This window comes from Protopterus annectens, chromosome 2.part2 (genome assembly GCF_019279795.1).
Source record: "Protopterus annectens isolate FY-2018-M chromosome 2.part2, PAN1.0, whole genome shotgun sequence".
Lineage (NCBI taxonomy): Eukaryota > Metazoa > Chordata > Ceratodontiformes > Protopteridae > Protopterus > Protopterus annectens.
The window spans coordinates 919,738,953-919,766,369 of NC_056730.1; the positions used below are offsets into that span (position 1 = coordinate 919,738,953).

Sequence of the window (27,417 nt, forward strand, 5' to 3'; positions counted from 1 at the left end):
TTGCTTATGCCCTGTATTCTTTTAGTGAGGAACCTCTGTGGATGTTCCAGTTGATGGATATGCCTGGTTCACACTTTGGATTTGCATAGACAACTCAGTTATTATTTAGATAACACTAAACCTGTTTATAAATCTGAGCAGCTTTTTGTTTCTTTTCATCCTAGGTCTTTAGGTTTGGCTGTTTCTAAGCAAGCTGTTTCTTCTTGGATCTCTAAGGCCATTTCTTTTTGCTATTATTTTCATGGGAAAAGCCTTTCCTCTTCTGTTAAGGCTCATTCTGCGAGAGCTGTGGCTTCTTCTCGTGCTTTTATTTAAAATATTGAATACCATCTCCATCCTTAAGGCTGCTACTTGGACGTCTGTGCATACTTTTACCAAGTACTGTAAGTTGTATTTGGTTTCTATGGCTAGAGTCGGATTTGCCAGGGCTGTCATGTATGGCTTTCTTGAGGGCTCTGCTGGACCTTCTTCCTCCCAGCTTTCCTTCTGAGATTTTGTGCTCTCCCTAATGTAAAGGATACTGCACTAGGGATATGGAAAGACATAGTATAGTTGTGTAAAATGTTACCATAAAAGTACATGTCCCTCTCATCACTGTTGCAGTATTCACTCCCTCTTCCTCCTTTTTTCTTTCTCCTTCTGAATGCATTTGTTCCTGTTTTAATCCTTGGACTGTTGTTCCTCCTTGGGCTTTTCAGTTCTGAGGAAGGTAGAGCCGTACGTCAGCCTTATGCACTATGCTATGCGTAGGGAACATACATGTGACGTACGACATCCCTATTACAACCTAAGGATTTTGTATACTAGCCAGACATCAGGCTATCCTTGGCAAGGGATCCCTGATGTAAGGAATACTGCAACAGTGAAGAGAAGGACATTTACTCTAATGGTAAGATTTTACACAACTGTGCTTTCCGCCAGTTCCACATCTCCATTTTGTGATGAAAAATTAGATGTTTCCAACACTAACTATAGCATGAATGTGTAAAAAAAAATGACTTTTTATTTTATTCCTTGGAATGACCTTGTAGTGTGAAGTAAGTTCTTGTAATGTATTGCATGAAAAGAGTTATTACATTTGCAGACTGTTTGTAAATCATTTTTGCGCCATTGGACAATTATTGGACATCTGACTAAGAGTAAATACAGGATTGCTGCAGGATTGGGTGCATATTTCAGTTAAATGTGTTTTGGGATGTGATTCAGGCACAATGTCCCTCTAGGAGTTTTGTTGTTCAGTACAGTCGGATGTTAATCATTGTGTTTGCAGCCCCTATTCTCTTTTCCTCCTCAGCTGCTGTCCAGCTATGTATGTTGTTGTGGATGTAATAGTTTACTTTCAGCAACAGGCCTTTCCCGTAGATCAAAACTAAGATTCAAACACCTTTAGACATACTTCCTGCTGTCTTTTCATCCATCCTAAGCCACATCCTGCAACCACTCAACAAAATAACACATCTGTCACATCACAGAATAGTCATCCCTGAAAGCCATACGGTGTCCACCTGTAACACAACTAACCTTAGAAGTATAATAAACTGACTTATGCACATGCCTGGGTAGCTTACCACTCCCCAGTAGCCAAAAAAAACTTGACTTAAACAAAAAAGTAAAAGATGAAGAAATCTTAATGTAGTGATGGAACACCTAGAGACTAAGCAGAACCCATAAAAAGGTGATGGGGTGGCCATTATCTGCAAGAATACTTTAAATCTCTCTAGGTCTCATACAAGTTCAGCCTAACTCTTCAGTGCCAAAATAATGATAGCATCCTAGCAAGTTTATGTTCACAAAAGCCTTTACTTATGTTCTCCCAGGAAATAATAGTTACTGTTAAAGAACTTGTCTGTTGGGCATTAAGCAAAATCTTACTTGAGGCAATTATTTTAGGGGACCTGAATATTGATTGACAAACTGTTGACAGTAACAGTCCTTCTAGTGTCATTAATCTATATGGTTTCAGTCATGAAGTATGGAAACTGCAGAACACTGAACTTCAAATGTTTGAAAAAATACAGAATGCAAAAACACTGACTTATACTAAAACTAATTCAGAAAACAATGAGTGTATCATTCCCACTTAAAAGCCCTGTATCAGTAAACCTCAGCTACAAATCCCAGATCAAGCATCACGTTAATAGTGGTACTGTTAGGGTTAGGGGCAAGGGTAGATTCAGGGTTAGCCCATGAGTAAGGTGGTGAGGAGGGCTTTGCTTTTCCATTTTTGTAGAATATATGATTTATTAAGTTTTGTTTACTTTACTTTAATGTGGAAATTATGAAAAGTTTACCTAGTGATAGAATAAAATAGCACATGAGCATACATACTCATTCCCTGGAGATGGTGCTATATATGTGGGTCTATATTAGAACATCGAAGTTTCAAAACTTCAAATGTTCTAATATCGACCCCTATTCGGCGAAAGCTGAAAACATCGAACATACAGAACAGCAAATTTTTTCCTAGGGGAAAAATTTGCTGTTCCAAAACACATACACACAACACAAGTATACCAAACACATACACCTAAAATCTTACACCTAACCCTACACTAAACTATACACACACCACTAATTATCCACTAACCTTAACCCAAACCCTAACCCTAAGGTCGGTCACTATCGCACACTCACCTCACCCGTGCCCTAACCCTAACTCACCTACCCCGCCCTAACCCTCACGTCCACACAATCGCACACTTACCTGACCCGCACCCTAACTCACCTAACCCTCACGTCCACACAATCACACACATACTTAACCCGCGCCCTAACGCTAACTCGCCTAACCCGCCCTAACCCTCACGTCCACACAATCGTACACATACGTAACCCGCACCCAGTCACACACTTACCTGAACCTGACCCGTAACTTTCCACCACAGCACTGAAAATACCGAAGCAACAGAAACAGACAACAGAATTCTTTCCCTAGGAAAATATTTGGTTTTCTGTTGCTTCGATATTTTCAGCTTTCGCTGAATAGGGGTTGGTATTAGAATATTCGAAGCTTTGAAACTTCGATGGTCTAATATAGACCCATATATGTCTTCGCTAGAAATTGTGCTTTGAATAATTGTGACCAGTGGTCTGTATTTTCTTCTGATCCATTCCCGTGAAATCCTTACTTTCTCCTGCAGTGTTCTTTGTAGTAGACCAAATCTTCTAAACTGAAATATTAGATTTTTTTTTCAGAAATTTGCTAAATTCCTGCCTTCTGACCATCGGGGCATATGCACGGTGTAAGTCTTTGTCCTGGAGTTTTAGATATGCATTTGCGTTGTGTGATTTACATGCTTCATTGAGAGCAGTAACCATGCAACAACCTGATATCCTTAGTAATAGTAAGACCCTAATGTTGGCTCCAAGCGTTACTGGTGGCTTGCATTGTGTGTGGTGCTACCCATATTTTAAGTAGCATATATATCTGCAGGGCTATAAAATGTAACACTACTTTGAGACTGGGAAGCAGTTTTCTATAAAATTACACTGATGGAGTAGTAAACAATGGCAAGGAAAAATCAACTGCACTGAGTGTAAAAACTGTAGGTTTTTCTCTGGTGCAAACTTCAGTTGCTTAAATTAACAGTTAAATATGAATTGACGTGCCACTTGTATTTCTCATTAATGTTAAATAATGTATTTGAATTTGGCTTTATAAAAAACTGCTGAGATACTAGTGCTGTTGTGATTTTAACTGATGTTGATAACTTCTTCATATATACACTTTATTACTGTTAAAAGAATGACTGCTAAACACTGGTGCTGTTTATAATGCACTGTTTATATTACAAATTCTGTGAAGGAAGCTCTGGCAGCTTGGGTTTTATGTATAAAATTCTTTTTGGCTTTCAGCACCTTCAAACAGTTTTCCAATGAAACTGAATGCATGACTCTGAGTGGCACAACACTGAAGAACCTTGAAATCCTGGAAACTCAGGTCAGTGTAACATACTAGTGTTTCTGAAAATAGTAGTACTTTCCTCTAGGCCAGCCTAGCAAGGCAAACATTTTGTTGAGGTTTTTAAAAGTGTAAGTTACAGTAGAAAAATATATAGCTGTATTACTTTTCAGAGAAAAGTGATGCAGCAGTGATCACTTAAACAGAATTCTATCAGCTTTGATGCTTTGCAAAATCAGATTGCTGAGGAACTATAACGATCCATATTGCTGATTCACTTTCTTCCCATACGTATAGCTTACTTGCATTAGGGAGCTCTAGCTGTGAGAACTTTTTAGTCTATAGTCTGAAGGAAGTTGCCTTTCTAAATTCTCTAGAGTTTTGGATCCACACTGAGTATGTGTCTGCATCTATATGAACCTGCTTAGTTGATTTTCACTTTGCAGGGCACTTCCTTTGCAGGCTATAGACTGAAGAATGTTTCTAATGGTTTTCTTTATCAAATGTTATAGTTAAATAGATTTTTAAGACTTTGTGAACCCTTTACCTCAAACAGTCATAATCTTCAATTTTTATAAAGAAGTCTGTGGAATGTTTCTCTTTTTTCCTCTCTCTCTCTCTCTCTATATATATATATATATATATAAGATTATGGCTGCATAACAGTGGTGAGCTGATGACATTGTTAATGACAGATGCTTTCTGTCATAGGTTCATAGGTAGGTACTAGGCTATTGGCCCTAGGGCCTATATAAGCCTAGCCAAAAAGGTACCCTGGCTTTCGCCACCCAAGAACATTATTTTCCTATACCCCTATCAAGTAGAGCCACATAAGTGATCCCTGGGGTGAATTTCCTATTTCCCATCCAATCATCAAGATTTTTCTTGAAGAGTGCTTATGAGGAGCTTTGTTTGATATAGATAGGTAGTTTGTTCCAGAGTGTGGGAAGTCTCTGGGACAGGAATCTATCCCTCCAGCATGTTCTGTTTCTTGGGGTGACAAGGTTTAGGTCCCTAGAGCATGTAGCTTGGAGAGATTGGGATTTCTTTAAGTGGAGCATGTCCATCAGCTCTGGGTTTGACATAGCTTTGTATGTTAGGCAGAGATTGCCTCTGAGTAGGCAATATGCAACAGAGTAAAGCTGGAGTTTTTTTGAGACGGTCTGCCTAGGGCATCTGTTTGAGGCTGGTAATCCTCTTTGTGAGATATTTCTGTGGCCTTTCCAGTTGTTGTAGATGTCTTGTGAGGTACATACCAAAAGGGGCATTGTACTCTATAATGGGTCTAATGAGTGACGAGTAGAGGGGAACAAGGAGCTCTTTTTTTCTTGGATGAGAAATCTTTTGTGATGAGGTGTGCCATGTAGAAGGATTTCCTGACTACTGTGGTGATGTGATTATCAAAGGAGAGACTACTGTCCACCTGTGTCCCAAGGTCTCTTATCATACTTTCGGTGTTAAGTAGACTACCAATCTATGTGGTACTTTATGGGTACATAGTTTTTACCAAAGGGGGATGACAATGCACTTTTTGACATTGAGCTTGAGGCCATGGCTTTGACACCAAGCATCTGCCTCAGTGAAGCCCTCTTGTAGAATGTCCACATCATTAGGAGTTTCGATTATGGCTCTTAGTTTGCAGTCATCTGTGAACTTCGTTAGCCAAAGACCTTCTGTGTTAGCCTGTACTTCAGAGAAGTAGATGCCAGACAGGAGAAGGACCCAGGTCTGAACCCTGTGGTACTCCACTTGTCAGTAGTCTGAAGTCGGATTTGGAGTCCGCTACTTTCACAGTGTGAGTTCTGTCAGTGGGCCAGTTGGCAACCCATCGTCATTTATCATTTAAGATCATGAGCTGAATGTTTTTGACTTTTTTTTTAATCTTATATATTGTTAAGTTCTGAGATGAATGCAGGCTTTCCTTCTTTGCAAAATGTGAGCAGCAGTTTTACAGGGTTGGAGATGGACAGGCTAGAGCCATCTGAAGGCAGGAATGTGATTTATAGCCTGGCTGTGCACAATATCTTTCGGATGTGTTTTTGGTGCTTACTGGCACTCTGAATATCATATCCTAAACCCCCTTTTCTCTCCTAGCCCTAAAGTCTAGCTTGACCTTTGGACTGGGACCACGTCTAGCAGCAAGAAAACTCCTAATGGTAAAGAGAACCATTTGAAGGTATATAGTTAAGGCACCAGTTTGAGTTTGTCTTTATGAATACTTAAATAAAAATTACATTATATGAATACTGTAAAGGCTGCCTTGGTGTTTATGTAATTGATTTTGTCATTTACTAGAAATGGTTAAGCTTTATAATGGAGTTTGTGCAGTACAAAAAGAAATAAACTTCCAAAGGTACTTCCAAAGCATAAATATACCAGTACATGGACTAGGCAGGGATGTTTGGGAGGTCCTGCTGTAGCATCATCTTCCACATCTGCTTGGAATTTTTGTATACCTTCTACAGTGATTGGGTATCACATTACTAAGGCAGGCTCTGCATGCTTCCACATTTCCAGCTACAGTATATCACACTGCTTGACAATCTGTAGTCCTACTATCTCAGTCAATACTGTGAGTTAAACATTACCCTGGTCTGTGTTAGTGAGTAAAGCTAATAGGGCTGTGAACTGAACTGGAGATTATTTCTTGAGCACTGTCTCTTGATCACTGGTGTTGATCATTATCAGTTTTGGGCCCTACCCTTTGGTCTCACCACAGCCGCCCCCAGGGTGTTTACCAAAGTAATGGTGGTTGTAGTGGCTCACCTGAGGCTTCAGAGGATTCAGGTCTATCCATACCTGGATGATTGGCTCCTCACTGCTCCCACCAGGCATCTACTTTCCCAAACCAGAGATTACTTTGTGACACTTGCCCTGAGTTTGGGCATCACAATCAACACATCCAAATCTCTCCTAGATCCTGTACAGGTGATATAGACTATATTGGAGCCAGGATATATACTCTTCAGTGCAAAATATTCCTGACCTCGGAGAGAGTTCAAAACCTCAGGATGCATGTTTCCCTTATCTGCCGTTCTCACCTCCCAATGGCGGAATCAGTGTTGAGGGCCCTAAGCCCGATGGCGGCGACCATAACTATTCTCCTGTGTGCTCGGCTACACATGTGGATTCTTCAGTAGACTCTAGTGGTTCAATGATGCCTGTTGGAACTGACATTGACTTATCCTGTCCACCTACGTAGAGTGTGTCGGTCATCCCTCATATGGTGGATGAGCTCTCCGGACATTTTGGAGGGAAGACCCTTTGTTCTAGCCCCTGCCCAAGCCACAGTGACCACGGATGCCTCCCAACTCGGGTGAGGGGCATTGTTTGGGCAGGACAGTCTAAGGTCTGTGGTCCCCATAGAGACCAGCTTGCATATCAGTGTTCTAGAGATAAGGGCAGTCCTTCTAGCGTTGCAGGCCCTTTATGCCTTTCTTCCTCTGGGGACAATTGCCATTCAGTCAGACATGTCAGTAGTCTGGTATACCAACAAACAGGGAGGGACCAGATCTTACCCCCTTTGTCTCGAGGCCATGAAAGTATGGGAATGGACGATCTTCACCAGTCGCTTTCTCATTGCAATGCACATTCCGGGACAGTCCAACATCCTAGCGGACAGGCTAAGTCGGACCATTCTGATGCCTTATGAGTGGTCTCTGAATTTGTCAGTAGCAGAACAGATCTTCAGTGAGTGGGGTCAACCTTGCTGCGATCTCTTTGCATCTCCTTCCAACGCGAAGTGCAGCAAGTTTTTCTCTCTGAACCCTCTGCCAGGCAGTGGAGGTGTATTATGGGTAAGGGGAGGGGTCTGGAGCTCGGAGCTGCTGCTAGTAATATTTGACTGCTCGGATCCGATACGGATTCTTATTCCCACAGTCTGAAGACAAATTAAGTACAACTACTCAGATGGAAAGTTATGTTGAGTACATAACTTCTTTTTTTATGCATCATACCCTGTACTGAAATAGGCAGAAGCTCCACAGTGACTCTGAATAAAAGGTACTGAAAAATGAATGAATGAGTAAATGAAATTTGTTTAGTTAATGGGTAGTAAGGATGAGAACACTGTGTTAATGTTGGTGATCTATGATTTTTGAATAAATAGGATAATACAAAAGGTTACAGGGAATGGTTGCAGATAGAAAAATAATATCTGGTTGATCTTCTAAAGAAATAAAAGTTGTATTATAAGCGATAAAAGGTTGGCATATTGTAGCTTAGTACCAGTGGGATTATGTGCTGCAACCAGCCTACAAAGAAGCAAACAATAGAATCAGTGGGACAGTAAAAAAGACAAAAGGAAGATGCAGGTTAACTCTTGCATTACAGTAATAGTGGTTAAGTGCTTCTCAGCTCAACTCAACTTTTATTGTAGTGCTGTTCGTAAAACACTTTACAGTGGAATTAAATTAAAGAACCAGTAGTATAAAAAAAATTAGCATTACTACATAATCACATATGTGCTTCTCAAGTTATATTGCTGAAAGAAAAAATAGAGATGAGTTTGGAATTGTTGGAGGTCATCTTTAGCAAATAAAGAACTAAAGGAAATGACAAAAGCATTGCTTGATTTATGTGTTTATTTAGAAGTAGAAATGAAAGACTAGCATGTTAAGAAAGTGATACAGGAGAAGGGAGAACAAACTGAATTTCTATAATGATGGAATGATGTGCAAAATTGTGTTTGACTTACTAGTGCAATCACTAATATGTAAATACCGGAATTTTTACTTACAGATTGATAATGTGCATATTTCGCTTCTTGCTTAAGATAGGGTGATCTTTGAGTTGGTGTGTAAGTAACAGGGGTAAGTAGCAAGGGTGCGGGGATGCAGAAGGGGGGAAATAGCCCCTCTACAGAAAAACAACTTCTCACATGACTATTGTCCACTGCCAAGTGTTCTTGATGATTTTGAGATTGCACTTATGAAGATGTATCATAAGCACTCTGTTTCACCTGCAGTATTAAAGGAATCAGCAGGAGTCCTGACTGCTTAATTTGCAGGGCTGTTTTCAGGCTCACTCAAAGTCCTGATAACTGGATGTATACTGAAGAGCCAAACAAAGAGCTAGGGGACATTTATGCCACCCTAAAATAAATAATGCCATTAAAAATCAAATTAATGTGTTTATGTGGAATTAAGACCTGTGATATATGTGCTGTCACAGAAATATAATTGATAATTGTTATATTTAATGCACTTTTGTACATTGATAATTGTGTGTGAAAAGGGGAGCTTATGGGTGTGGTTCTTAAGTGACATGTTTGACACAGCACTGGATAACAATGTAACTGAAAAGTAAAGGGTTTGTAGAAGTAGTTAAGAGAAGGCTTAGGTACACTCAATGTTGACTGCAGGACAGAATGTGACAAGTGATGCTGAGAGTTGTGTTTAGTGAAAGAGTAATACATAGTGAGATCTGAGATGGCACAGTGGTTTTGTGTTAGAATGCATTTCATTTGACATGTTTGTTTCTTATTTTGGGGGTGCCATTTTTTAAAAGAACGTTTCTTTCATTTTGTGGTCTCTCATGTAGCTTTTCTGAAAAGCATGGGTCACCATGTTTGTAGAGTCTCTCCACTTTTGATCTACGTATGGCTTTCTTTGTCAGAGTTAAGCTACATGCATGCCCCCAAAGGCCCCCAGTTCTTTGTAGCTGCTTTTAAAGTCTAAATCTGCATCACTGGAAGAGGTCCTGCATTTCCATGCTTAAAAATCTGGGCTTTACAAGTGTGACTCTCCTCATCAGATTATAATTGCAGACTAACAAAGACGTTACTTTTATTGTGTTGGAAAGGACATCATCATCTGTGGGCATCAGCACAATTAACATTTCAATCATGCCGCTCTTGCTCTAGTCTTTCATCAGTGCCAATATGTTGTCAAAAACGGTATCAATGCAGTGAAAGGAAGAGCAAAATCCCAGGTAGTATCATGAATTGTAAGAGGTGTAAGGGACCCTGGACCCAGATTTAATGCTTGTAAGGCTGACTGGTCCTCATAAGTTCACTTCTTTGATGGTGTTTTTTTTTTCTTCCTTGTCTTGCTCATCATCCTGTATTAAGAGGTAGTTGTTAAGGGCTTTATCTGTGATAGCAGATGATGTCATGTGAGGAGGCATCTTGCTGGCACCCATCTTGGGATCAGGACTTGGATTTCACTAAGGGTCTCAGAAATTCAAGGCTATAATTGGTATAGTAGTCAAGAAACGTTGGCTTTATTTGCAGAAGATGATATTTTATACCTGATAAAATCAGAAAACGACACTTCAGTGTTGTGAAGCATTCTGAGACAGTTTTATATCTTTTCGGGATACAAAATGAATGAAGATAAAACAAAGGTAATAGTAGCTGTAAACTATGTACCCACACACAAATTGATTTAACAATAACCATAGTTATGGAGATATGATAAAGTTAAGAATTTAGGAGTATGGATTAAAAAGAATTCTACTTTGTCAGCAATGGATATGTGGGAAGAGACTAAACAAAAGATAATACAAAAACTGAGAAACTGGAAGCTCTGTTTTATGGATATGGATAGCAAGATGTAAGCAGTGAAAATGTTTTTAGTCCTCTTAGTTTTATACACAGGCCAGGCACATTTTTTTCATCCAGAAGAGAAGTTGTGGGTAACAGTTAGTAAAGAGTTAAATGATTTTATCTGGGAGTGCAAGAGTGCAAGACTGAAATGATATAAGCTGATCCTTCCAATAGAACAAGGTGGTTTGGAGTTACCTGGATTGAAGGGTATTTCAGAACTACACAGTTAAGACTGTTGTACACAGCATGTGCAGAAAGCTATACTTCAAAGTGTAAAGGGATGATGAAACGGGGGAAACTCAAGAAACAAGGAGAGACTGGGATTTTGGATGCAGATCCTTAAGGGTATAACAATAACCATACAGAATATTATATTTGTAAAGAGCAGAAAGTATTCAAAGAATGACACCATCACAGGGACAGAGAATGGAGATCTTAATGATAGATTTGACTGCATTTAAGGGTACAGAGAATAAGCAAGAGGGGGCTGGAATTTACTGGACAAAGCTGGCAAAGGAACCAAGGTATTTGGAGCAAATAATTAGAGAGGAAAGGTAATAGAATAGGAAGAGGCCAAGAGTTCATTTGGACTGCAGACTAGAAATTGCCTTCCCTATCAAGGATTGATATCACAGTATAGGGAAAGAGAAAGAAATGGGGGATCCTAAGAGAAAGACCAGCAATGTTAATGTTTTTAGTAGAGAACTATTCAAAACAGTTACACCCGGGACCAGTGCTCTCCGCTCTAACTTTCCCGCTGTGGAAAACCCAGTCAAATTTTAGTTGAATCTAGAACAGAAGCCACTGTTAAAAAAGGGATAATTAGTAGGGCGTATAAAATATTTCATGATAACTTTGGAATAACTCAGAGGAGGGTAGAAAGGATTGGGAAGAGAGATTGGATAAGCAATTCACAAAGAAACAAGGGGGATATATGTATGGCTCCCAAATATACAACAAAGTTTAGAAAATTTAGTATCTTTGCTTGGAAGTGTTTGTGTAGGTATTTTTATACCCCAAGCAGACTCCAAAGCAATATTCCTCAGGTAAATTGCAAATGTTGATGGTGTGATGGTAAAGAAAGAGGCAATTAAGAACATATTTTTGGGAGTGTAGTGAGTTGGTAGACTTTAAAAAATCTGTGCAAACTACTCTGTCAGAAATACTGAGTGAGCAAATTGGTGTAACTAAGGAAATTAGTTTTTTTTTTTTTTAGCTGTGATACAGAATCAGAATAGCCTAGACACAGTAAGGCCTTGCTGAGTTTAATTCTGGCGGCTGCCAGAAAAGGTGTTACTAGAAAATGGAAATCAAAGTCTAAACCAACTGTACTAGAAGTAGTGAATATACTAACATAGATAAAACCACTGGAAGTAGAGTCTTTAGAAAAGGATAGGAGCAAATTACATAGAGGAACTGTGAATTGTCAGAACAATACATGCAGAATAATGTTTTGGAGGAGGAATGAGTTTTAAGGAAAGGTAGGACTTAAGTGAGCTAGGTAATGTTTGACTGACAGTAACTGGGTAGATCATAAGTGATATATAATGTTTGCAACTAAAATTATGTCAATATGGTTTGTTTTCATTTATATAAATGTATGATTACCTATGCCATAAGTGATAATTTAATAAAGATGTTTCTTGTTAAAAAAGCACTTGGATTTCACCTACTCTTATTTGTCTAGGGAGACTATACTTACAAATGAAGAAAAGGTCTTTGAATCCATATTTCACATTCCAGGGTATGGAGTTGTGAGAGGAGGAGCATTTGCTTTAGTCCTTCCTCATTAGTTAACTTCCTGCTGGTGAAGGTTGAGGTGGTCCTCACAGTTCCTTAAAAATCTATTTAATGATTAGTGGAAAATGGCTGAACAGGTATGTCAGGCACCTTGCATTGGGTTTGTCTTGATACTAGCATTAGGCCTAACTTTGGTGTGTTGTCCTACAGTACCATCTCTGACATGGCCTCCTTGTCACACTCTGGCTCTTTCATGTTTGGCTTCAGTTACGCACTGGACTACAGATTCATCTGCGGTACCTTAGGAGCAGCGTAGGAGTACATGTGGATGATACACCAAGAAGGAGTTTGCTGTTTCTCACTTAAGCTCATCATCCTTGGCAGAGTCTGAGAAAATGAGGTTTTTCTACTGGAGACTGGTAAACATAATTTGCCATCATCCTCTTAGTGTTATCAACTTGAATACGCCTGCTTTTGGAAGGACTTCGGACTTAAGGAATTCATGTTGGGTAACCCAACTGTCCTATGTCATTCTAGCTAAAAGAGTCCGAATGGTTGCTTGGAACAAAGTAAGACAGTCTCAGTTTATTTCCCTTTGGGCAGCCTATCTTTAAGAATGCTGTTACTGCTGTTTGAAAGGACCCTGATTCTGTGTCTTCTAGGTGTATGAAAACAGTTTATATTGACTACACCATTGTCTTCTTTTCTGACCAGGCTTGAGTCCTTAGTTATATCCTCTGCTCAGCATTAAAAAGAGCCTTAGGAACTTACAGTTTGCATCAGCAGTAAGTTCAGAGTTTTAAACGTATTTGGCAAATACCAATATGACTCAGGTATAGTCCTTGTGAGAGTAAATGACCTGAGATGTACCTCTGTGAACTATATGAAGAGAGACACCTAGCACTAAGCAGCATTCTACCTTCTCTAAGGTTGATTCAAAATATGAAGGAAAAAAATGCTTGCTTTTAATAATTGACCATATTTGTTGACCTGGGAGGATATGATTGACAGACTACAGTGCTTCACAAGGGATGGTCTACACCTGTCCTCTCTTGGCATTCTACTATTTACTAAAACCTTGTCCACCCCCATAGGGTCTTTTTTAGGCATTGCCAACTTGATAAACTATCTGGCATAGCTAAACTAATTTAGAATTATCTAAAGGTGATACTGCTGAATGCCAAGAATCTAAACAAAAAATTCCACTCCTGCAATCTATCCTAACCGTAGAAAATATAGATGTCTGTGTAGTTATTGAGATATGGTTTAAATCCACTGAGAGCACCTGACAATGCAGGGCTATAATGCCTTCCACACATTTAGACTAACTATTGCACAAAAAGGGTGGAGGTGTCTCATTTTACATCAAAATAGTCACACCAAAGGCTGGTCAAGCAGTATAACACACACGAGCTCCTTCATGTACAACTTAACATAAGCAAAGTCCTTTACCATGTCTTTGCAAGGTGTAGCTCCCCCTCTCTGACTCAGGAAATCCATAACAACATACTTAAATGAGATTCAGTTTCTTTCCAGGTATAAACCCACCACCACCACCACCACCAGTGGAAAGTCTTCACTGGTCAAGTCAAACCATGAAGCTGTCTCCTTCAAAATAAAACTTAGAACATTTAGGAATTATTCCAAGGCAAACTAACCCATTTTAAGAGAATCTCTGGCAAAGTTTCAGGCCTCTCCGGTACCCAGGGAATACAGCTGCCTGTGCAGAATCATTCACAACAAACGTTTACAATCACGTGTGCAGCTGCATAGAGGCAGGATACCTACCCGAAGTAAGCACAAGACAAACTCCAAAAACAAGTTATCCCAGTGGAATCCCCACATCAGTAGGCTGTATAACAAAGGGGAACCATCATAGCCAAAAACTGAAAATGCAATGCCCGATAAGGTAAGAACTTCCTCATCAAACTAAACAATTCAGGGAATGAATTAAGTCCACCAAAGCCATATTTGAGGTAGAAGGGGCCTCCCAGGCTAAGAACAACCACAAGGCATTTTTCAGCTATTACTAAAATTTTAAGGTTTAACTAATTGTAAGTGGAAGTGCCTATACTGAGCTGAAGGATATAGCACATCTACAGGCTGGTAAATTCAGTAATTTTACTCTGTTTTTGCACCCAAACACCTCTCAAGATGCACCCTCAATCAAAGCTCCCCCAGCAATTACTAGGGAACAGGTCCTCAGGACACTCAACAAGACCAAAAACACTGCATTGATAGGACCTGATAATATTTCAGAATGCCTCCTTAGTAGCGTGAAACATGACCTATCAGGTCCACTAGATGCATTATTCAGTCATAGCCTCCAAACAGGCATGGGGACAAATGAATGGAGGGCTGCAGCTGTTACCCCCTGGACAAGGGTAGGCCATCCATGGACCCAGGAACCTACTAACCCGTAAGCCTGACTAGTCTGATATGTAAGACAATGGAAGGAATAATCAAGGATATGGGAAACCTACAGACATTTGATCCAACCCAGTTGGTTTCATCAAGGGCAGGTCATGCCTACACAATGTGGTGGATTTTGTTGAAAAAGTCACCAAAGCAATGGATGATGGCAACAAACTTATAACCGATGCTACAGTCACAATCTAAAACTCAATTCAAAAACTATGCATAATAGTATATTTTGTATAACCAACTACCCATGGAAATTATTGCATTCATAATACACCTCTGTGGTCAGGGATTTGGGAATGCCTGTAGCCAGTGGCTTTGCTTTTGGCCATCATGTGTCAGCTGTAGTAAAGAAATAATTCTACAGTGTGCAACTTATAAGCATGGGTAGTACATCTAGGATCTAAGATTTCATTGTTCCCTTCTACTTAGCCCTCATTAAACCAATCATTGAGTACAGTGCCTTTGGTATGTGCCTGACCAGGCATATGCAACAAATAGAACATCCACAGAGGTTCCTCACAAAAAGTATACATAATGTAGACAACATGTCCTTCGTGGACCACCTCAAAGCCTTATCATTGTACTCTGTCCCATACAGATTCCAGAGAGTGATCTATGCCTGGCCTTCAAAGCATCCTGTGTTACAACCCTCATGGACCTGTTGCCCATCCACAAAATTAATGGCATTCGAAACAACCAAACTAGGAACCTGAACCTCATCTGCAACATAAATAAAGCAAAGCTTATCCCTGCACTTATTCAAGTACAGCTTAAATCCGTTTATGGGGAAGCATACATTTACCCCTGGTCAGCTCCCTATGTCCCTGTTAGAAAAGGAATCTTGTAAATGCTTGCCCACCCATACTCAGACAATACCCTAATAAAATGAGTAGCTTCAAAACCTGTAAAATATTTTTGAAAAGGGTGGTTAGGTTTAAAAAGCCCCTTTAGGGTTATTTGCCTAGTAATTAGCTGTGAACCTATAGGATTTATTCCTCTGCTCTGTTGGGTCTTAAGGCCATTAAGCATTTTTCCTGTATAAATTTTGAGATTTCTGTGTTTCAACATACCTCACAAAAGCTATTATCGTATCTATTCTTGGATAACCAAGATTCACTACACAGATTTTGTGCACTGAGTCAAAGGTTGAGTTCAGTTTACTTCACTATACTTTTGACATGAGCTTATGCCATGGGCAGGAGTGCAGCCAGTGACATCTTTTCATAAGGCAATCTTCCTTAGACTGTCTTCCTTTTATAAGATTCTGTTCTGATCTATTTTGGATGTCTGATTTATGGTTGAGATCCTGAATAGCAACCCTTTTCCTGATCACTGGACATGTGCAGAGGAGGATAAGGAGCTTTCCATAGTGGATGCCAGTATCTCCCTTTTTTTCTCTCTCTATCTCTTCTTTGAAATGGGCTCCATCTTTTGTAAGAGGAAACGAGGACAAGTACCACAGGTGACCTGCGAGGCACCTAGCCCCTCCTCCTTGTCCTCTGGGTCCCTTTAAAAGAGCATTGGCATGGATGGAGTAGCAGCAGTTTTAACCATTCCCTTGTCTGGCTGTGTGACATAGAGGGATGGAGCCTTGACTCTGCCCTCGATGACCTGAGTTTGAGTACCATCTTAGGCACTTGAGGAGCCAGCTGGGGAGTGGGCCTTGACCGACTTGTGTTGGCTTACCCACTTTGAAGGGGGAGAAATTAGAGTGGGGCATTTGTCCGAGCATCCCTCTGAGGTTGAACCACTGATGGAGACCAGAATCACATGGATATGCTTGCTGCAATTGCTGCAGGGGAGGCCAGGCTTTGGCTAAGTCACTTTTGAAAGTGTTTACAGATATACCTCTAGCCTGTTGCTCACCTTCTCCTTGGATGCTATGGGTATGCATTGGTCCAGTAAGTGTGGATATGGCATAGCACAAATGCCATGGTAGATAATTTGATGATGGCCTTACAACTGGCTGTTGCCTAGTGGGAAATAATCATCTGGAGACGGCCGTTACCCTTGGGAAATGAACACGTCATATATTTACATGTAAATGGAAATATGTTGCTTGGTCAACCAAGTAAAACATTGATCCTGATCAACTCAAGCACAAATGTTCAAAAATAAAACTTATATGAAAAAAGAAAAGAAAAACAATTTAAAAAATGTTTTTTGCATTGGGGCAAGCTGCTCTGGACCCTCTCCCCACTAATTGTATATATCAACCCCAAGATCCCACTACAGTGGGAAAAGGGCAAATTTCCTGATCCTTGCTGTATCTCACTCTCACACAGACAGAAAAAAGCTGGTATGATTGATCAGCACATATATACTCAGCCAATGAAACTTTTGACCAAAGAATTGTGTCCCATCTATCTCTCTCGCTCTCTCTGTGTGTGTGTGTGTGTGTGTATATATATATATATATATATATATATATATATATATATATATACACACACACATATATATATATATATATATATATATATATATATATATATATACACACACATATATATATATATGCAGTATATATTATATATACAGGCATACATATACATGTATGTGTGTGTGTATATGTTTACTTAAATAAACTCCAGATTCCATAATTGCTGGAAACTTTGTTTCCGTGACAATATTTTTCTCCTTTGGGATAGTACTTCTGAATTGTTAGAAGAATTTTTTAAGCGTATTAATTTCTTAACTGAGTTTCTAAAGTTCACCTATCATTGTTTGACTAACAGTATCAGTTATTTAGATGTTTTATTGGAGAAAGGGACGGGAGTGGTCTTGCTTCAAACATTTTTAGGAAATCAACTTTTTCTAACTCATATTTACATTTTAATAGTTGTCATCCCTTATCACTGAAAAAGGGTCTGATTAAAGGACAGTTTGTAAGGTTGGCCAGGATGGTCTCTGACGACCATGAGTTTGATATTCAGTGTGATATTTTGGCACAGATGTTTTTTGAGAGAGGTTATCCCCCTAATTTGGTTAATCAGTTGAGGAATGAAGTCACACTGGGGAAACACCAAAGATTTAAAGTACATTTGGGGAGTGAATTAAATTTTGAAGCTATAGTGAGCACACAAACTGGGCAGCCATGATGGTGCAGTGGTTAGTGTTGCCGCCTCACAGCAAGAAGTTCTCCGGTACGATTCTCAGCTGGGGTGCCTTCTGTGCAGAGTCTGAATGTCCTCCCTGTGTTCGTGTGGGTTTCCTCCAGGTGCTGAGGTTTCCTCCCACATCTTAAAGACATGCTGTAGGTGGATTGGACACTCTAAATTGGCCTTAGGTGTGAGTGTGTGCCTTCTGTGGAAGGTTGGGCGTCGGGCTGGCAACTTGACACCATAAAACTCCACTGCCAGTCATGAGTGGACCGGTGATCTGCTGTAGCGACCCAAAAGAGATGAAGTGAGCACACGGACTGCCACTGATAACATAGAAAATTCTTTCAATACTGTCTTTCTCTTGAAATATCTTCCTAACAGCCAGGGTATAAAAAGAATTTTACAAAATAATTGGGGTATTTTTAATTTTGACCAGGAGTCAGTTGAAATTTTAGGAACTCACCCATAATTTGTATACAAAATAGGAAAGAATTTTAAAGACAACTTGGAAAAACCTGAAGAAAATTTCACTTTTCTTGATTTACTCCCATAAGTATTAGTATGAAAAGAATCTGGACGTTGCAGTCAGTGTTCCAACATTTTGGTGGGTAACATAGTTAAGATACATGATAACATTATTCATTTCGCTCAGGACAGCAACTGTAACTCCAAGGGGGTGGTTTACATTGGTTTATGTGGAAATTGTGATTCATTTTACATAGGTAAAACTGAAAGAGCCTTGCACAAAAGGATATATGAGCATTATTATGACATAAGAAATGTAATGAGAATAATGTTCTATGCAAGCATTCTGAGGCCTGTCCTGGTCACAACTGAAATTTGCAGTACTGGAGAAGGTGCATTTAAATTCCTGGGAGGACCCTGGAACACCTTGGTTGAATATAGAGAATTACAGTGGTAGCTATTACTAATGGCTGACAAGACCCCTGGGCTTAATGATTGTGTTCGTATAACTGGTAAACTTTAAAGCCCTGATACAGTAATTCAGAATGTTACGCATTTATTCATTTTTTTAGAGAACATGTATTTTTAATATATTTTCATTTCCTTAAGTCATTCCTAGTAGAATTGAGTAGGAAGATATTTATTGTGGGGTTTAAGGTTTTAAATGATGGATGATTAATTTTAAGATACATATTTATATATTTTAACGCACAATTTTATTATTTATTCAGTTCTGTGGTCATATCCTGTCTTGAAATGTGCACTTAATATGATTTTAAATATATGCTATGGCTTTAAATAGCTGTAAATTGATTGGGAAGGCTTTTAACAATGTAATGTTTTATTTAACTATTTAATTAACTGGTTTAGCAAATCATGTGAATTTTTTTAATGCTTTATGTATTTAAGGGCAATGGTATTTTGAATGAGTAGTTCTGATGAAGTCCTTTACAATTTGAGGACAAAAGCGCTTAACCTGTTTGAATAAACAACTGTTTTAAAACCTGGTGATTGTGCAGTTTCCTTTGAACTATCCTGTGTGTGCAGGGTTGTTTTGGTTTATCTGTACTAATTTCTTGTTAGCTGCTTGTGTGTGGTAATGTATTTCCTTGCCTTTACTGAATGCCACATTTATCAGTGTGAATAATGTTGACACCAAATGATCAGCATTACTCACTTCGCGACACTGCTACTTATGCATCAAGCACCATTCTTTGTGCATACAAAGATGTTTAAACTAAATTAATAAGAAAACATTGTTTTTTGCCGTTGGCCTCCACACCTCCTGGTAATTATATATTCTAACTCTGAGATCACACAATTTTTAGGGAAAGGGAAAATTCCCCAACCCCAAGAATCACCCGATCTGCTTGGAGGGGTGATATCTGAGTTTCCCTTAGTTTGGAGGATCCTTTCTAGGTTGCATGTGGTTTGGACATCACAGAAAACTGCCTTATCCTGATGTTGTTAGGTATACTTCTAATGTGATATCTGGCAGAACCGCAGGTGTGAGGAATTGTTGCTGAATTCCATGTTCCTGTTAGCAAAGGGAGTTATAAAGCTAGGTAGTGTGTTTTCTCATCTCTTCTTGGTCCAAAAATAATAGAGTGGGTGTGTTGTTGCCTGTTTTTTGACCTCATTGATTTTTGTCTCCGTAACACACAAAATTCCACAGAACCCAAGTTCCAGCCTTGATATAGCTGTTTCTGGAGGAGGTGGAGTTGTTGATGGCAGCAGTAAACAAAATGGAGTCTTATCAATACATATATACATAGAATTTGCACGGGAGTTGAGTGGGCACCATATTAACTTCAGTGTACTTCTCTTGTCACTTGCCACAGTAAGCCATTAACTAGAGTGTCAGCCATTTGGTGGAAGCCTTGATGCAGAAAAATGTTCTTGTCATCCCCCTGTCCTGAAAAATTGTTATAAATTCGTCACTTTCAGATGTTACTTTTAGGAACTGTAGCCTGAATTGTGCAGAAGATTTATTCACGGGGGTGTTGTGCTATCATTTGAGAAGGTTCCCTGCTTCCAGTGCAGCATCTTGCTTTCATTGTGTTGCTGGTGCAGTCCTTCATTCTGCCTATTTTTGTGCCAGTAAGGGCTCAGAAACTTAGAAAGGTGGTGTCCTAAGCCATGTGTCAGAAATGGGTACAGGTTATGCCTCTTTTAGGTGCTTCCTGAGATTTAGGGCAGCACCATTATTTACACTATCCTTTACTTAACTCTGCATATGAGTTTTGCCGTAAACTTTTCATTACTGATAGCTGTTGAGCTATTATTATTATTAGTCCATTTTGTATTACTTCTTCATTTTTGACACATGCTACCACTCCTACACTAAGGTACCCAGCATTGATCCTGAAAAGCAGCTAACTCTAGGGATGGAGCACACTTCCTTTCACTGGGAAGTCTCAGTGTAGATATTGTGAATTGCTGTGAATACATTTGGGTATGCCCTTTTTTTGGAGGTCATTGGAGCCTTCCTTCATGTAAGTCTGATACTTAGGGCACTGGTGTTGGCATTTTAGTTCTGGAGTCACTGTTGAAGCCCAATCTTTATTTTTTTAAGCACATACCTTCTACATCTTTGTGACAACAAACAATTAAATGTATGTGCAATCTAGATATATAGTGCATTGCAATTTAGATGTAACTGAAGTGCTGATGTTTGGTCACTAATGCACAATCAACATAATTTTACATAGTATTACCAAAAACAGAGATTCTAGCCCTCTTTACGATATACATCCTTGTTCAATGGTACTTGCCTTATGTTTACTCCATCAGGTACTGACAGCACACTTACTTTGCAACATGACTAAAAAATAACTTATTTATTTATTTAACATTTTATGACCGGGTTAGTCTGCTGGGCAGAAAGCCCATATTCAGCAGAGACCTGAGGAGAAAGGCTCCAGTGAAGTACATAAGGCATGGTTTCTTACACAATTTATCTAGATACAGTAACATCGTAATCATAAACAATAAACAAGATAAAGAAAGTGTACATAAAAAAAAGCTATAAAAGTTTAACTTTGTGTTCATTTATACATACAGCTGTCGCTACAGATATAAGCTGTACATATTTTACATTGTAGAGAAGATTTTGTAAAAAATGTTGGGAACTTCCTGTCTGATTTTATGGAAATAGAAGGCAATGAGAAAAAGGGGGTAGGTAAAAAGAAGTAGAGGGGAGGAAAAGTAGTGGAAGGGTTATGTAGGATCAGCACAAGAACAAGTCCAAGATTTGAATAGTCTTGCAGAATTTTTGAAGCAGTTAGTGTTAGTAATTAATCTTGTGTGTTGTGGCAGATTATTCCAGGCTTTGGCAATAGATTGGCTATAGAGACGTTTGCCAATGGTTTTGTTTGGTTGCAAAACAATACATCGTCTCCCAAAAGCATGTGGGAAAATATGTTATGGTCTGATGAGAACAAGATTGAACTTTTTGGCCACAATCCCAAAAGGTACGTTTGGCGCAAAAACAACACTTCACATCACCAAAAGAACACCATATCCACGGTGAAGCATGGTGGTGGCAGTTTCATGCTTTGGGTTGCTTTTTTTCAGATGTAACTGGAGCTTCAGTCAAGGTGGAGGGAATTATGAACAGTTCCAAATACCAGTCACTTTTGGCCCAAAACCATCAGCCGTCTGCTAGAAAGCTAAAGATGAAGAGGAATTTCACCTTTCAGCACAAGAATCACCCCAAGCATACATCCAAATCAACAAAAGAATGGCTTCACCAGAAGAAAATTAAAATTTTGGAATGGCCCAGCCAGACTCCAGACCTAAATCCAATAGAATATCCGTGAGATGACCTGAAGAGGGCTGTGCGCAAGAGATGCCCTCACAATATGACAGATTTGGAGTGCTTTTGCAAGGAAGAGTAGTGAAATATTGCCAAGTCAAGATGTGCCATGCTGATAGACTCCTACCCAAGAAGACTGAATGCTGTAATTAAATCAAAAGGTGCTTCAACAAAGTATTAGTTTAAGGGTGTGCACTCTTATGCAAGCAGCATTGAATTGTACATGTTATAGGTCACATTAAAGGTGGGAAAAGTTTTTAAATTATTTTTTGTGGTCTCATTTTTTATATCACAAAAACCTGGCATTTTAACAGGGGTGTGTAAACTTTTTATATCCACTGTATATACTGATACCCATTTCTAGATTTTGCTAATGGCTTGACAGTATTCATAGCAATATGTTCAAATGGTACTTCTGGGATAATATTGAATAATAATGGACTTGTATATCTGAAATGGGGTGCACTTTTCACACATTCTGAATAAGAAATGTCTTGAGTTCAATGTTGCATTTATTTAGTATGCATGACTTTTAAAATATGGCTAATACATTTGTCTTAGTTTTGTCCTTCCAAGGGTGACCTCTTAATTCATGACTATAGGCTAGCTTCGTTACTTGTCCACTCTAAGGTTTTGCCATTAGCAACCGTCCACTCTAAGGTTTTGCCATTAGCAACCGATGCTGATTTTCTTAATTTTCTTTCTTTAATCTGTATAAACGTAACTTTTAATTCAAAGTAAGTGTAGGAAGTGATGGGCGCATCCTGTTCACTATCTTCCCCTACAAAGTTTATGTTCTCTGTTGCCCTTCCTAAAGTATCATCATCACATTGTAACTTTTTAAAGTTTGTGGCTTACTTGTAATGCTACTAACACTGGATTACTTTCTTTAGTAACCTGCCTCAAGGTGGAAGATGCAGCTGCTTCCCATAAATATACCGGCACTGCAACGTTTTCTATGTATTCCTTTGCAATAGATAGATTTAAACAAAAATCCCTTTTACTATTTTCTGCTGTCAGCACAAACCTTTTAGTGCTCTCATTTCTTATATGTTGGTCTTCCTATACCGTAATGAAGGTAGATGCCACCTTCTCCCTTTCTTTCTTTCCTTATATTTCCCCCTCAGTATAAAGGGTATGTCAACTTTACTTTTGCTTCTTGGTTCACAGATTCCTGATGCTTGGAGTCCACCTTCAGCTGTGCTCTCACTTTTACACAAGTAGAAATAAGATCAAAAATTTGCATTCTCCTATTTATCAGAATTTCTGCACTCTGTTCTGAGTGTCCTCACTCAAGTGCCTTTCCTTTTGTATATCTGTTTCAGTTTCATTGTTAATGCTTCTTTTAAGTCTCTTGGCTGATTTCTGTTTTATACTGATTTTTTTGTTTGCTTTACAGTTCTATATCTTATCAGAGCTTTGGCTGGCTAACATCTACCTGAAATCAGCTGGACGTATAAGTGAATTTAAGTACACTTTTATCTGCTCTTTTGCATATAGTATTGTATTTAATTTATTTATTTGTTTTTTTTTACTGAATATTGACTCAACTGAAGTTGTGGCTGTCTCTCTACCGAGTACTTTTTAGAATTTTTGTGTAGCCATTGATAGCAGTGGGGGTAGTTTCAGCTCATCACTAACATCCTGTCTTGCCTTATATAAGTGGTACATTTTGAGTTATCTCTGCTTAATATCAGAGCTTTGGCCGGCTAACATCTGCCTGAAATCAGCTGGATGTATAAGTGAATTTAAGTACACTTTTATCTGCTCTTTTGCATATAGTATTGTATTTAATTTATTTATTTGTGTTTTTCACTGAATATTAACTCAACTGAAGTTGTGGCTGTCTCTCTACAGTTAGTTCCCCACCCCCTCCCTGTTCTTGTTTTGGTATTAATGTTGGTGGCTCTGAAATTGCCCCCCCCCACCCCCACCCCTCTGTAGATTTGTATTTGGATACTCCTTCTGGGCCCATCTCATTTACTCACTCAACTGAGTACAGTGAGATCATATTCTGATTTCAGGCACTCCTACTGTGTACAAAGAGAGCATTTAGGAAGGACAACCCCTGTAGCATCTTAATCCTACTCTGTTCCTTCCCTCAAATAAAAAAAAAAAAAAAAAAATATATATATATATATATATATATATATATATATATATATATGTATATATATATATCATATATATATATATATATATATATATATATATATATATATATATATATTATATAAACTGCGGTGGTGGTGATGCGGTAGCGTTGTCGCCTCACAGTAAGACGCTGACCGGTTCGACTCTCAGCTAGAGCGTCTTCTGCGTGGAGACATGCGTGAATGGGCGTACCTTTGTTGAAGGTTGTGCGTTAGGGCTGGCAACTTAGCACATAAAAATCAACTGCCAGTCATTATAGGACCGGAGTTCCACTGTGGTGACTGCTAACCGGGAAAAGCCGAAAGACACAACATATATATATATATATATATATATATCTTGGTCATCTGCTCTTACTGTAACTGTCTTAGTTGCTCTTCTGCGTGCTGTTATTTGTTCAATTGCTCTTACTCTGCACTTATTACTGCTTGTTAGTAGCCTTCTAATTTGCTGCCTTCTGCACTTGTTTTTTAGTCATTTGTTAATTTAATTGCATTTATTTGAACTGTATTTGCCGTAGTGTTGCTGCACACTCAGTTGTGCTGGCCTGCACTACAATTTGAATTGTATTTACTGCTGTTTTAGCTGCTTTTCTGTAAAAAAAAAATTCTAAGCTTGTTTCCTGCCTTTCCTGTAACTAGTCAAGTCCAGATACAGACTTGCTGTATCCAGGACTGTTGGTAAGCTTCTGAGCCCCCCAAGCCTTTCTGTGTTGGAGGGAAGCCTTCTAGCTTATCAGTGGGAGTGGTAAGCACTAGGTAGCCTATTTACCATGGGAAGAGTGGGTTTTGGCCCTAAAATTGTAGTTCATTGGCCGTTTAGGCAGTTTTTCCATCTCTTTCTACTTTCTGGTTAAAAACCTGCTTTGTGTTTGGTCCCTGTTTTTCCTATAACTAGTGTAATCCAGGTACAGATTTGCTGTATCCAAATCTGCTGGTAAGCTTCTGAGCCCCCAAGCCCTTCTGTGTTGGAGAGAAGCCTTCTAGCTTATCAGTGGGAGTGGTAAGCATTAGGTAACCTATCTACCACAGGAGTAGTGGTTTCTGGCCCAGAAATTATAGTTTATTGGCCGTTTGGGAAGCTTTTCCATCTCTTTCAACTTTCTGATTTAAAAGCCTGTGTTTGCACTTGTTTCCTGCCTTTCCTGTTACTAGTCTAGTCCAGGTACAGATTTGCAGTATCCAGGACTCTTTGTAAGCTTCTGAGCCCCCCAAGCCTTTCCGTGTTGGAGAGAATCCTTCTAACTTATCAGTGGGAGTGGTAAGCATCAGGTAGCCTAGCTACCACAAGAAGAGTGGTCCCTGGCCCAGAAATTGTAGCTATTGGTTGTTTGAGCAGTTTTTGTTCCATCTCTTTCAACTTTCTGGTTTGAAAGCCGCACTTGTGCCTGTTTCCCACCTTTCCTATAACTAGCTTAGTCCGGTTACAGAGTTGCTGTATCCAGGATTGTTAGTAAGCTTCTGAGCCCCAAGCCTTTCTGCATTGGAGGAAAGCCTTCTAGCTTATCAGTGGGAGTGGTAAGCACTAAGTAGCCTATCCTCCATGAGAAGAGTGAGTTTTGGCCCAGAAATTGTAGTTTATTTGTCCATTTGGGCAGTTTTCCATCTCTTTCAACTTGCTGGCTTAAAAGCCTACGTTTGTACTTGTTCCCCATCTTTCCTGTAACTAGTCTAGTGCAGGTACAGATTTGCTGTATTCAAGGACTCTTTGTAAGCTTCTGAGCCCCCCAAGCCTTTCTGTGTTGGAGGGAAGCCTTCTAGCTTATCAGTGGGAGTGGTAAGCATTAGGTAGCCTATCTACCACAAGAGGAGTGGTTCCTGGCCCAGAAATTGTAGCTATTGGCCGATTGGGCAGTTTTTTTCTATCTCTTTCATCGTTCTGGTTTAAAAGCCGCACCTGCGCTTGTTTCCCACCTTTCCTGTAACTAGCTTAGTCCAGATACAGAGTTGCTGTATCCAGGACTGTTGGTAAGCTTCTGAGCCCTGCAAGCCTTTCTTTGTTGGAGGAAAGCTTTCAAGCTTATCAGTGGGAGTGGTAAGCACTAAGTAGCCTGTCTACTACGAGAGGAGAGGTTCTTGGCCCAGAAATTATAGTTTATTGACCATTTGGACAGTTTGTCCTTCTCTTTCAACTTTCTGGTTTAAAAGACCACATCTGTGCTTGTTTCCCATCTTTCCTGTAACTAACCTACTGGTAGCACTAGAAAGCCTTAAACTGATACAAGCCTTCTAGCTTAGGAGAGAGACTTTGGAGTGATTATCAGTTTTCTGTACTAAACTGTTTTCTGCCTAAACACAGATTTTCCAGCATTTATTGTGATTTAAAAGCTTGTTTTTTTCACATATTGTACTTATTTGACTGCCTGCACTTTTAAACATTGTTTTTTGTTTAAATAATTTGTTTAACTGTTGAAGGCTACACACTAAAGTACAATAGCCTTTTCTAATTGTTTGTAGTCGTTTAAAGCTGTTTTAAGTGTATTTTTTACTGTTTTTGCCTTATCTTTCAAAAAAAAAAAAATCCTTGTTTCCCACCTTTCTAAGCTAGTATAGTCCAGTTTTTAGGCTAGTGCTGAATTCAGGGCTGTGATACTAGTTTGAGTTGCCCATATCTTACTTGGATAGAAGGACGTTTCTCTGTTCACCTTTGAGAGAGGGGAGCTTTGAGCAACATATCTGTCCCTGGAGGAGTGGTTCCAGCCCAGAAGTTAGTAGTTTATTGGCCATTTTGGGCTAATTTCTCTCTCTTTCATTTCCCTACTGTAAAAACCACGTTTGCACTGTTTTGCTCACCGGGCAGTGATGGTTAGCTACGGTTAAATTATTCCTAGCTCCACTAAGTCTCCTCTTCAGTTTTTCCCTTGAAACTAGTCTAACTCTCAACCTAAACACTCAAAAAGCATCTTACAGCCCAGCACTTGCTCATACCTAATAGCAAGCATTAATTTACCCTGACACTGATTGCCCAGCTGGGCAAGGCACTTTATTCACCCCTCACCAACCAAGCAGCTAACCCTACTATTCAGGCATGACCAAAGGGCAACTTCAGGTGCACTCTCCAGTCCAGCTGGTGAATCTGGATATCCTGAGGCAATGTTACAACTGCCGCATGTACACAGACAACCCTCTTCTCCTACCACAAAACACTAACATATGCGAGAGATGCAATTATACAGCCAAACTAGAAGCTAGGCTGCCTCCACCCAAGACTGGAACAGACAGTCAAGAGGAGAAGGGTAACACTTGCACCACAACTCCAGCCGCAC

General features: G+C 39.4%; 1 protein-coding gene across 1 annotated transcript in view; it reads left to right on the plus strand.

Annotated features, from left to right (window-relative positions):
* Positions 1 to 27,417, plus strand: part of MSH3 (mutS homolog 3) — a 3,764,176-nt gene that overhangs the window by 1,250,977 nt on the left and 2,485,782 nt on the right. The window contains exon 11 of the mRNA XM_044064237.1: positions 3,856 to 3,940. Coding sequence (XP_043920172.1) covers positions 3,856 to 3,940 — 85 coding nt within the window. The remainder of the gene's footprint in view (positions 1 to 3,855; positions 3,941 to 27,417) is intronic.